The sequence below is a fragment of the Pimephales promelas genome, chromosome 7, assembly GCF_988280905.1.
Source record: "Pimephales promelas chromosome 7, fPimPro1.hap1.1, whole genome shotgun sequence".
Taxonomy (NCBI): Eukaryota; Metazoa; Chordata; class Actinopteri; order Cypriniformes; family Leuciscidae; genus Pimephales; species Pimephales promelas.
The window spans coordinates 2,155,376-2,166,998 of NC_142775.1; the positions used below are offsets into that span (position 1 = coordinate 2,155,376).

Sequence of the window (11,623 nt, forward strand, 5' to 3'; positions counted from 1 at the left end):
TGACTGATTATGCCCAAATTTAATGCGTGTTCAGCGGTGTGTGTGTGTCCCAGCATCAATGGCTCAATCCTCCGGTGACGTTGTGTTTGAGGTTTTCAAGTGAGCATGAGCAGCGAGTAACTCTAGAATGGCGTTTTGGCATTAGTAACGGAGCATGGGATTATGCGGATGAAATTAGTCCAAGAGTGTTTTAATGACAAAAACTTGATAAACGTCTTGAAATAAATCATCTGAACAATGTTTTGAGGTGTGGTAAATGAAATGACTCAACGTTCCTTCATTACTAGTCCTGATGTGGCATTTATGAATTAGTAACGGAGGCTTGAGCTCAACTGTTAAATTTAAGGTTTTAATCCGTGGCGGAAGGAAGTATTTCTGCACAAAAGAGTGTTTTAAAGACACTGTTGTTGTTTCTTATTTATTTACACACTTGTGTGTCGAACTGTATAAATGCACATCACACTCGTAGCCGTGTAGAGCCGCATCACACACCTACTCGTTTAATATCGCTCATTTAATTCCTCCAGACTAAAGATTTCTATAATAAGAAGAAGTCTTAATGTTCAATGAGATCTTTCCAGCTAAGCAACAAGATGCAATACAAGTTGTTTCCACATGCCATGGTTTATTATATGAATCACTATACACACCGACTAGTACATCATATGGAATGACAGCATAATATTACAACATATGAAACTGTCTAACTGATTAAAGAAAACCTCATTGAAACATTGAAGATGAAATACTCATGCATTGTGTAAATATTGAAATACCACTAGTGAAGTCAATTAAGCATAAATCATTTCATACAGTCTTTATCATTCTTGTATATATGATTTATTTTTACATTGATGCTCTTTTCAGATTATGCAGTACATGACTTCAAAACCTCCTCATGGATCGATGGAAATGCACATCATATTTCTTACTACTGCAGTACAATGTATAAAAGACTTTCTGCTTATGCCTTATAGCAGACGCTGCTTTCATACAATATTGTCCTTCTGAGATGTTCAGAGGTTGATCTTTTGTCATAAATGAAAGCTACTCATTCTTTTGGTGGGTCATTTTGATCATGGTCTCAGGTGAGCGGTACAGGAAGATGAGCTTGTCAAACAGTTGCTCTTCCATCTCCATCTCTCCAGCCTCTCGCACAACAAAGATGTCATTGCACAGTTTGAGCACGCGGTCCACACACGGCAGCTCCTCGTACATGATGGATCGAGAGATGCCTGTGAAGAATTCCCGCACAAACTTACCAATGACCAGCACTACGGACATGTACAGACCCACAATGCTGCAGCGCGACAGGAGAGAAAACGACAAGAGGATGGATAGATTTCAGATTTAAATCAACAGATGCAAGATGTTCTAGGAACGTTCTGGGAACCAAAAACTAACGTTCCCAGAACCTAAATTTGTTTGCTGGGATGTATCTAAGTTACGTACCAGACATGATCGGGATATTGTAAAAATGTCTTAAACTCACCCATATCCGGCTAGGAAGCCCACACTGGATGGGCTGACTTTATCATTGAACACCACCATCTCAATACTCTGGCATGTTCTGGCTGGAGACTCAGGAAAACACTCTTCCACCACCCACCACTGCGAGCCCATCCCTGCGGAGCTGCCGTTCCCCCGCTGCAGTTTGACGGACAGAGGACGGAAGAACTGGAGATGACCGTCATCCGAGCCTCTGGAACGCTCTGTGAATGATTCTGTTAAAGTCACGAAAACATCCTGCAGATCTGATGATCTAATGACCTTCATTTACAAGAGTTCATTTAGCAGACGCTTTTATGCAGAAAAACAATGAAGAGATTCCTCTTAAAGGGATAGTTCACCCAAAAATGAAAATTCTATCATCATTTACTCGCCCTCATGTTGTTCCAAACCTCTATGTGTTTATTTGTTCTGCTGAACATAAAGGAAGATATTTGGAAGAATGTTTTAATCAAACAGATCTCAATCCCCATTGACTACCATAGTAGGAAAAAATACATACTATGGTAGTATAACTCTATTCACACAATAGAGTTCAAGAACAGATGTACAGCAAAATCGAGCTAATGCAGCGCACACACACCCACACATTGGCTCTCATACAAAGGACAGACCGATTATAACTATGCGCAGGGGCGGAGTGGGACCAAAAAATCTACCGGGAAATTTCGTAGACCACGCTATGATTTTAATAGCAGATAACATTTACAATTTTACTGATTTAAAAGGAACTTTGTTGTACTAGTATGCTGGAGTAAAGTTCATAAATGGTCGTTCTTTCCCATAGTAATTTCTAAAACTATGTTGGGGGGACTCTGTGCCTCTAGGGGGGTTCGGGGGCATGCTCCCCCGCAAGAAAATTTTGGACATTTTAAGGTTAAATGCATCAATCTCGTGCTCTCTGAGAGATCGAAATTAAGAGCTTCAACCCATGAACTGCTCGTTGAACAAAGAAAAAACATTAATTTGTACCAGGACAATAATGAGGGCTCAAACATCTTTTTAGTTATGAGAGTCAGTCTGCATTACATTATCAATGGTGTTTTAGGATGCCGAACAATTATTATAATAATGTAATAATGATCTATAATTATTCCTATGACGTACTGTAAAATCCATTTATAGCCTAAATGTACTATGTAAATGAAAATGAGTATTTCAAAAGTATATTTTAACTTTCATTACACTATAATGTAGGAAAATTAAAATACTTTTGTCCTAATTTCTTCACTTGCAAGAAATAAACCCTTGAGCTTTTATTTAGGAGAAAACACCAGCAGCCTGACCATGCGATCGCGTGAGCAAAGTAATCACGCAGCACAAACTGAATGCTAATGTCAGTTATTATAATGGCGCAACGCCATATTCATGGTTTCAATTTTAGTTCGTTGGCAAAATATAATGCTAGACACCTTAATGTTTGGTTTTGCATCTTTACATATCTGTGTTGGGAAAAGGGAGAAGAGAGAGTTCGGCAAGGCGGATTCGAACTCGCGTTCAGCGCATAAAAAAGCTGCTTTCATACTTCACACCCTACGACCTAACGTTACGCCACTGAGGCTGCTTCAAGACGGGTGTCGTTTTGCTGTAAAGACAGGCACTTAGTGCAAATATATGCTCCGTTACAGAAAATGTAAAAAAAAAAAAAAATGTTTTCTTCCCTTAGCTTGGTCCATGGCGAACTTCCAATAGGCTAAATACATTTTATCAGACCGGGCCGGCCCTCGCGGCACTACCGGCCCACCGGGAAAACTCCCTATCTCCCTATTGCCACTCCGCTACTGACTATGCGATTGCTTTAGAAGTAAAGGAAGTAGACGATGCAAATCCTGCTGCTGGCCCACGGCGCGATCGCAGCGTAAACACGTGGTTCTCAAATGCACTCAGGTTATATTGAGCGCAATTCACTGCAGAAACAGGAGGAAGACCGTACTGAAGACGAGAGCAAAGAACGGTCCGGAGGATGAGAGAGAACGCCTTAAAGAAAGCGAGATGTTACTATTGCTCTTTTACTACAATTTCCATCTATTTTACATAACATAAGGTTAGGGAGGTTAGGGATCTGAATCACCTATTAATCATCATTAATCACGATGCATCGAGCTTTTCTCCCACCCCTAGCAGTAATGCGTGTTGCAGTAGCATCGTCATATCTGACTATAACATGATATATAGCCTATATAACACGCTCTCACTCGTTTATTTTTTAACATTTTTGGAGTAAAATTTACATATGTGGTTCAACAACCAGATGCATTTACACTTGTCCAGTTTTGTCTGGAATGCGGCCCAGACCTCCTCCTGAAGTAGTGTGAGCGATCGGATTCAAATCCGTCTCGAATGCGTTTCGGAGGGCATCTTTTCACGATCGGATAGCTGTCCATCACAGAAAACGCATGAAGTGGCCAGGTGTAAACAGCACCTTAGAAAGACTGTTTGTCTTTATAGACCACTTTCTTGAGTGTTTTTTTCCACTTTCTTAAATCAGTCACAAGTGTGGTTGATTATAATACAGAAGTGTTCAACACACCAAAGCCATCCCTGTAACAGGACAATTGCATATTTTTCACAACAGTACATATCTGATGATGTGTGTCTATTTCTTTGCTCTTTTGTTCCTGGAAAGCAAACTCTATTCCTTAATTGTGTCAATTTAAATGTCATTGCTCTATGCAACATTTCTAAATACACATTTTTTTTTTTTTGTAATTGGTCTAAAAAGAAGTAGCCACAGTCGGACAAATGGCCCTAAACGAAATTTCTGCAAATTAATAATCATATTAGTTTCAAATATAAAAATAAATGGTTTCACATATCAAATATCTTGTTCAAACAACCATCAACTACTATCTGCTCTATATTTCTAAATTCAATCTGAAATTATTAAAGGAGAACTCCGGCACAAAATGAACCTTTGGTCTAATTACACATTGTTACCTAGTCAACCGTTATCTGAGATTTGTTTTCATGATTGCCGAATGTAAATAGTTTTATCTATAAAAACAGTTGGTAACACTTTAGAATACGGTTCCTTCGTTAATGAATAACTACACAAGAACTAATGAGTAACACAATATTAACAATCCAGTAACTATTATTAATTAACAAGAAACTCTGATTAACGAACTAGTAAGTAATAGCGCACAGACAAAAGTGGTAGTTCACTATTAAATAATCCATGCATTACAAGTTGCTCAAGCAAGTGGTCAAATATTCACTATATTAAAATCGCAAATAATTTAAATTAAAACTTGAAATTGACAAAAGCAGCCGACTTGCCTTTTCTTTTGCATTTTAATTTTAAAACAATAGATCTTGCATGTCACAAATAACTTGTTTTTCCACCTCCACGATTGAGACGAGTGTTGTTCATTCTGTCGCCCTGGTTGAAGTAAATTGTAGTTTTCCTTGATTAATTGTGCATTTATGGTGAGATTACTACATTTGTATTTAATAAAATGCATTTATGGTGAAATTACTACATTTTCAGGTCAATCTTTATCATTTTGACCACCAGCATTTGCAGCACAGCAGAAATAGATTCGGTGTGGAAATGATCGCTGTGCTGTTATATGTACCACATCAGTGAAAAGTGAAAGCCCTAACCTGTTTACATGGTGCGTTAGGAGACTGCTGTGCGGCACTTGCTCTGCTTCAAGTCGCTAACAGGCATTTGAGCTTCTGCTGCTTCCTGATAAACACCAATCTTCATGCGCAGTGGCTGCACAAAATAGACATTTTAGGCGACGCGCAAAAAATAGTAAAAATATTAAGTATGTGTTTGTTGTACAGCCGCGAATCAGTTATTCACTGGAAACACATCATAATATATGAACGCACTAACAGCACGCTCCTGCACCGAGTACCAGCCCATAGTCCCTAGTTCCTGGGGAAGGTTCATGCGGTGGAAAACGCAGCTACAGATGCATCCCACATAGACACATTTGTAAACAAGATTCACAAGTTCACACTTACATATAATTAAGTAGAGTAAAGATTATGTGTATTTGCCATGCTGTCCGGGATAGGCTCCGAGCAGGGAAATTTGGCCCAAACCCAGAGTAATCCCCCCGGTTGTGCTTGGAATAGTTAGAGCTGCCCTGCTGAAAAATCCAGCTAAAACTAGCCTAGGCTGGTTGGCTGGTCTTAGTTGGCTTAAGCTGGAAGTAGCTGGTTTTAGTTGGTCACCCAGCCTGGCTTAGCTGGTCAAGCTGGTCTCCCAGCCTGGCTACCAACTTGACCAGCTAAGACCAGCCTGACCAGCTGAAAAAGTGTTCAAAACCCCTCTAAAACCAGCCTGATAAACCAACTAACCAGGCTGGGAGACCAGCCAAAACCAGCCAACCAGCCTTGGCTGGTTTTAGCTGGATTTAGAACTGAGGAGATGGGGGTGGTGGAGGGATGCTGATAAACTGTCAATGAACTCTGCTGTATATATAATGTTCAGAGTTCAGAGTTGATTAACTGAATGTGGTTCCTGTGTTAATTAGGGTTAATTATCTGATGTGCTTCTTCCAAACTTTGTTAATAAAACGTTAAAGAGACTTCCCCAGCAGACTTGTGTTATAATGCTCACAACACAGCAGACTGTGTGAGTTCAACTGCAACAGCAGATCTGACCATTATCACTCAGTTTAATTGACCTTTCTTCTTTGCAGAAACATGATGATAATTATCCACTTCTCTGTCAACTAAAATACATTTTCTCCTAGAGGCATAAAATAAGTTTGCAATTATTGCACGGTCATTCAGAAGTTATTCAGGAGTCTCGCACGTAATGGAGCGTCATCAGTGAAATGATTCTTTCCCCTATGAATATCTGACCTGCCCGGCAAAACCAAACCTTCTGCTTGAAGGTGACCGAGGACTTCTCAAAGGGTCAGTTAATCATCCTGGGGAGGACACAGATGTTTCCACAAAGTGTAACGACACGTTCCACTGACACTTTCTACTCATGCTGACCAACACAACAGACTTGGGACAACAAGTCATTCAACAGCTGAAGACCGTAAACTAGTGCAGGTGGAAGCAAACTCGACCCACAGGATCACACACATCCCATCCCGCCGCTCCAGCATCCACTCAGCACAGTACGCTACACCTCAAGGGACTGTACACAGAGGTGCATTTTACAGTTGTTCAACTTGGCTAATTTTAACTACCTAATTCAGTAAATGCTAATTGGTAACACAATGCTTTGATAGCATTAGCATAGAATTACAATTGCTGAATGAGTAGAACATATAACATCTGTTCTCAAACCAACTCATGCTCCACTCGTCACCATGATGGAAACTCCCTAAAAAACACCACATTACAAACTCTTCTGAATCAGCATAGCTATATCTCCCACTTAACATTAATCTTGTACAAAAAAATAAATAACACTTTATTTTAGCATTTACATAGCATGCTGAGAGATAGAAATCCCATCCCAATTTCAGTAAAATTTAAGTTTCTCTAAATTTCAAGAAACAATTTCATAAAACTGAAAACTATTAAACAATTCAGATTACTTACAATGTCAGTTTTGTGAACTTCAGAGGAAAAGGTTCTAAATAATCATACAAATTTGTTTAATTTAAGTTTACCCTTCTCAAACCAATGCATTATTTTGAGCTTTAGGATTTACAGTGAAGATTTCTGCATTTACTGTTGTAGAATCTGAACTCAGCAGGAATGAGGCTTTATGATGCTTTATTGACTTGATAGTTTGAAGTTTTGCACACGTCACTGAAACACAGAACCAGGAAACAGGAAGAGTTTGAGAAAGAGAAACTAAAGTCCAGTCGAGCTGTTGTGTGTTTGTGTCTCAGTATTCATGCAGTAAAATGGCAGAAGCCAGAATTTCAGTGGATCAGAATGAGTTCCTGTGTCCAGTGTGTCTGGATCTCCTGAAGGATCCAGTGGCCATTCCCTGTGGACACAGTTACTGTAAGATCTGTATTACAGACTGCTGGGATCAGGAGGACGAGAAGAGAGTCTACAGCTGCCCTCAGTGCAGACAGACCTTCAGTTCAAGACCTGCTTTAGCTAAAAACACCATGCTGGCTGAACTGGTGGAGAAACTGAAGAAGACTACACTTCCTGCTGACTGTTACGCTGGAGCTGGAGATGTGCAGTGTGACGTCTGTACTGGAAGAAAACACAAAGCCGTCAAGTCCTGTCTGGTGTGTCTGGAGTCTTACTGTCAGACTCATTTTGAGCGTCATGAGGATTATTTCTCCCGTAAGCCTCATAAAGTGACTGACGCCACTGGACGACTGCAGGAGATGATCTGCCAAACACATGATAAACTCCTCGAGGTTTTCTGCCGCACTGACCAGAAGTGTATATGTGTGCTGTGTTCGATGGACGAACATAAAAACCACGACACTGTATCAGCTGCAGCGCAGAGGACAGAGAAACAGGTATGAAACTAGACACTGATGAAATAATGTTGACACTGTTTATATTGGCACCATATGATCAGGAAACATCATTCACACTGCAGACGTCACAGAAGTGAAGAGCAACTGTAAGTGGACATAAAATAATGGAAAATATTATGCAAATATTATGTAGAGTGACCAGAGATTGTTATGAATTCTAAAGTCGAAGCTGAAATGCAGGAGTTCAGACTGTGGAAGAATGCTCTGCCCTTTTGTATTAGATCTGCATCTTCATATATATCTTTTTTTAAAGTTAAATCTAAGTTAAAAACACATTTTCTTGAGTTGGCTTGTGTTTTTATTCATTACATTGTATTGTCTTATTGTTATGTTTTTATTGTGCAGCACATTGTTCAACCTAGGTTATGGGTTATTAAAAAATGGACATTGTTCAGTAAATCTGACTCAGTCCAGTTGAACTATATAGATCCGCAAGTCTGTTATTCAGCAGAAACTCTGTCATTGTGAAGCTTTCCATCTGTGTGTCAGTTTGACTTTTATGATGCTTATGCTTGCAGTGTGAAACTGAACTTCTGCTTCATGTAAATTCATGTTCAATGGTGGTAAAACTGATCCATCATCCCTTCAGGAGTTTGAACTTCCAGCCATTGGTTATTAATTCTCCTGTCACTGGATTCAACTCTTCTCATGATGATATAGTGAGAGTGTAAAGTGCATCTCTGTTATTGGTTTGTGCTGCAGAAGCAGCTGAAGGAGACGCAGAGGTCGTTCCAGCAGAGGATCCAGCAGAGAGAGAAAGATCTTCAGCAGCTGAGAGAGGCTGTAGAGTCTCATAAGGTGAGTCTGGAGAAGAAGAGAAGTTTGAGAAGTCTCAGTCAGGACTCACTGAAGCTCACTGTGTGATTGTGATGTGTGTCCTAACAGCGCTCTGCACACACAGCAGTGGAGGACAGCGAGAGGATCTTCACTGAGCTCATCCGCTCCATTGAGAGAAGCCGCTCTGAGGCGACACAGCGGATCAGAGATCAGGAAAAGACTGCAGTGAGTCGAGCTGAAGAACGACTGGAGCGACTGGAGCAGGAGATCAATGATCTGAGGAGGAGAGAGGCTGAGCTGGAGCAGCTTTCACACACACAGGATCACATACGGTTCCTGCAGGTAACACAGATCCAGAAGAACAGGATCATAGTGGACAAGAGCAAGAGACTCAGAGAAACATTTGATGAGAGCAGAATGAGCCTCTGACTGAAGTGTTGATCTGTGTGTTCGGTTATGATATAATCATCAGTCAGACTCTCATCTGATCATCTTCACTCACATCTCAACTTTTTTCTGATATCACATATAATGGGGAAATCAGTGAACTTGATGATAGTTTGAGTAATATTCATCAAAGTTGCATCAGATGATCCTCAAAATTAACAGAATTGACAGTACTTTCATAATTGTTTGCCTTTAACATGTTGAATCTTCATCTCTAATGTGACATAATGAATATGAGAAGACTGAAGCTGATGGATTGAGGAGAGTTACTGCAGATCATCAAGAGCCGCACACATCTGACAGTAGAGCCGGTTATTGATGAAGTGTGGAGGTGATGAGCTTTGATTTGTGTTTTCTGTAGAGTTTCCAGTCTCTCTCAGCTCCTCCTGAATCTACAGACGTCAATGACAATCCCTTCAGTTCTCTCTCCTCTTTTGATGGCGTGAGAGAATCTGTCCGTCAGCTGAGAGACAGACTGGAGGATTTCTGCAAAGAGAAGAAGATCTCTGACAGAGGTAAAGTCCTGGAGATCCTGCTCTCAGAAATGATCCTCCATCATCTCAGATCATGCCAGAGAAGATCATATTAGAAATGTCTTAGGAACGGATGCAGGGATCATTTTCTCTAGACATGATAATCACACTCTTCATGTCTGTTATTTCCACAGTCACTCTCTCCAACATTGTTCCCAGGACCAGGAACGACTTCCTACAATGTAAGTCACTAAGAAAACCAGCAGAAAACTCTCTGAGTGTGTTCATGTTCTTCCTGGAGAAGTGGAAGAAAACATGACAGAAGAGTTTTATAGTTGATCATGGAAATGATGATTTGCACACGATATCTGCTAAACTGAGACACTGATGATATATTGAACATAAAGAGTTCAGATACACTGAAATATATAGAACGTTGATTCAACTGAAAAAAATTGAGGTAATAATTCACACAAAGTATTTTTGAACTTGATTCACTATAAATCAGTTATTTGTAAATCTGTAATTTGTAAAACTTATAATTTCCCTGGCCAAGAAAAAATAAAATAAAATAAATAAATAAATAATAATAAAAAAATATATATATGAAGAGTTCAGATGCAAAAGCCTCTTAGTGCCATTTAAAATTTTCTTCTAGAATGATCATTTTTATCAAGCTTGTATATTTAAGTTCAGTGATTTCACTTAAATGGCAATAATAATTACCTATTAATTGTTATTTAACTGAAATTACTGAACTTAAATGTACAAGTTTGATAAAAAATCATCATTAAAGAAGAAAAATTCAAATGGCATTTAGAGGCTTTTGCATCTGAACTCTTCATATATAAACCACAACAAATTCCTTGTTTGTTTGCACACACTTGAAATAAAGCTCATTCTGATATTGAGACACTTCTGATATATTGAACATGAAGAGTTTAGATTGATTAAAAGATCAGACAGATTCATAATTCCTGATTCTGATGTGTTTTATCTCCATCAGATTCCCATCAGCTCAATCTGGATCTGAACACAGTGAATGAATACATCCGTCTGTCTGAGAGGAACAGAGTGATTACTGTCACTATCATAGAGCCTCAGTCGTATCCTGATCATCCAGACAGATTTGATGAATATAATGCTCAGGTGTTGTGTAGAGAGAGTGTGTGTGGACGCTGTTACTGGGAGATTGAGTGGAGTGGACGTGTGTTTATATCAGTGTCATATAAGAGCATCAGCAGGAAGGGACGGGGTAAAGAGTGTCTGTTTGGATGTAATGATCAGTCCTGGAGTTTGATCTGCTCTTCCTCCAGTTACTCATTCAGACACAATAACATACAGACTGAACTCCCTGTAAAGCCCATCAGCAGGAGAACAGGAGTGTGTGTGGATAACAGAGTAGGAGTGTGTGTGGATAACAGAGTAGGAGTGTGTGTGGATAACAGAGTAGGAGTGTGTGTGGATAACAGAGTAGGAGTGTGTGTGGATCACAGTGCAGGAACTCTGTCCTTCTACAGCGTCTCTGACACACTGATCCTCATACACACAGTCCAGACCACATTCACTCAGCCGCTCTATCCTGGGTTTGGGTTTGGTTATGGTGGATCATCAGTGAAACTGTGTTGATGAATCAGAATACACTGTAGAGAGATTCTACCCATAATGCTTTGAGCTGCATGATAAATCATAAACACTGAGATGTTATAGAGTCTCTTACTTTCTCTTTATTACATTAATAACATGTTCAGTTTATGGTTGAGTAATTTTAACAGTATATTGTCCTATCTTTAATCAATAGAATATTAAACTGAATATATAAATAAATTGATAGTCCTTCTGCACGGGTTTTCATAATTATTGCAGATAATATAACAAATAAATTATTATTGATAGGCCTACTTCTTAAAAGGGCTTTGTGTTAGTCTACTGTCTACTGTTAATAATAATTAAAAAAAAACCCTGAATAAACAAACAAAAACGAAC

At 39.4% G+C, this 11,623-nt stretch overlaps 2 protein-coding genes across 4 annotated transcripts; one reads left to right on the plus strand and one right to left on the minus strand.

Moving 5' to 3' along the window:
* Positions 1 to 608: 608 nt before the first annotated feature.
* On the minus strand, positions 609 to 7,047 carry LOC148978231 (piezo-type mechanosensitive ion channel component 1-like). 2 transcript variants are annotated; one of them, XM_089132907.1, is made up of 3 exons: positions 7,030 to 7,047; positions 1,493 to 1,712; positions 609 to 1,300 (listed from the first exon to the last, which is right to left on the minus strand). In XM_089132907.1, exons 2-3 carry the CDS (start codon positions 1,621 to 1,623, stop codon positions 1,048 to 1,050), a joined length of 384 nt encoding a protein of 127 aa, XP_088989033.1. In that variant the 5' UTR covers positions 1,624 to 1,712; positions 7,030 to 7,047; the 3' UTR covers positions 609 to 1,047. The 2 variants fall into 2 exon arrangements, with proteins under 2 accessions (XP_088989033.1, XP_088989032.1); XM_089132906.1 differs by lacking the exon at positions 7,030 to 7,047 and having other exon boundaries at positions 1,493 to 1,928.
* A 242-nt stretch (positions 7,048 to 7,289) lies between these two features.
* On the plus strand, positions 7,290 to 11,623 carry LOC120470584 (E3 ubiquitin-protein ligase TRIM16). Of its 2 annotated transcripts, XM_089132904.1 has the most exons (6): positions 7,292 to 7,919; positions 8,643 to 8,738; positions 8,826 to 9,059; positions 9,526 to 9,679; positions 9,832 to 9,879; positions 10,644 to 11,623. In XM_089132904.1, exons 1-6 carry the CDS (start codon positions 7,341 to 7,343, stop codon positions 11,264 to 11,266), a joined length of 1,734 nt encoding a protein of 577 aa, XP_088989030.1. In that variant the 5' UTR covers positions 7,292 to 7,340; the 3' UTR covers positions 11,267 to 11,623. The 2 variants fall into 2 exon arrangements, with proteins under 2 accessions (XP_088989031.1, XP_088989030.1); XM_089132905.1 differs by lacking the exon at positions 9,526 to 9,679 and having other exon boundaries at positions 7,290 to 7,919; positions 10,644 to 10,703.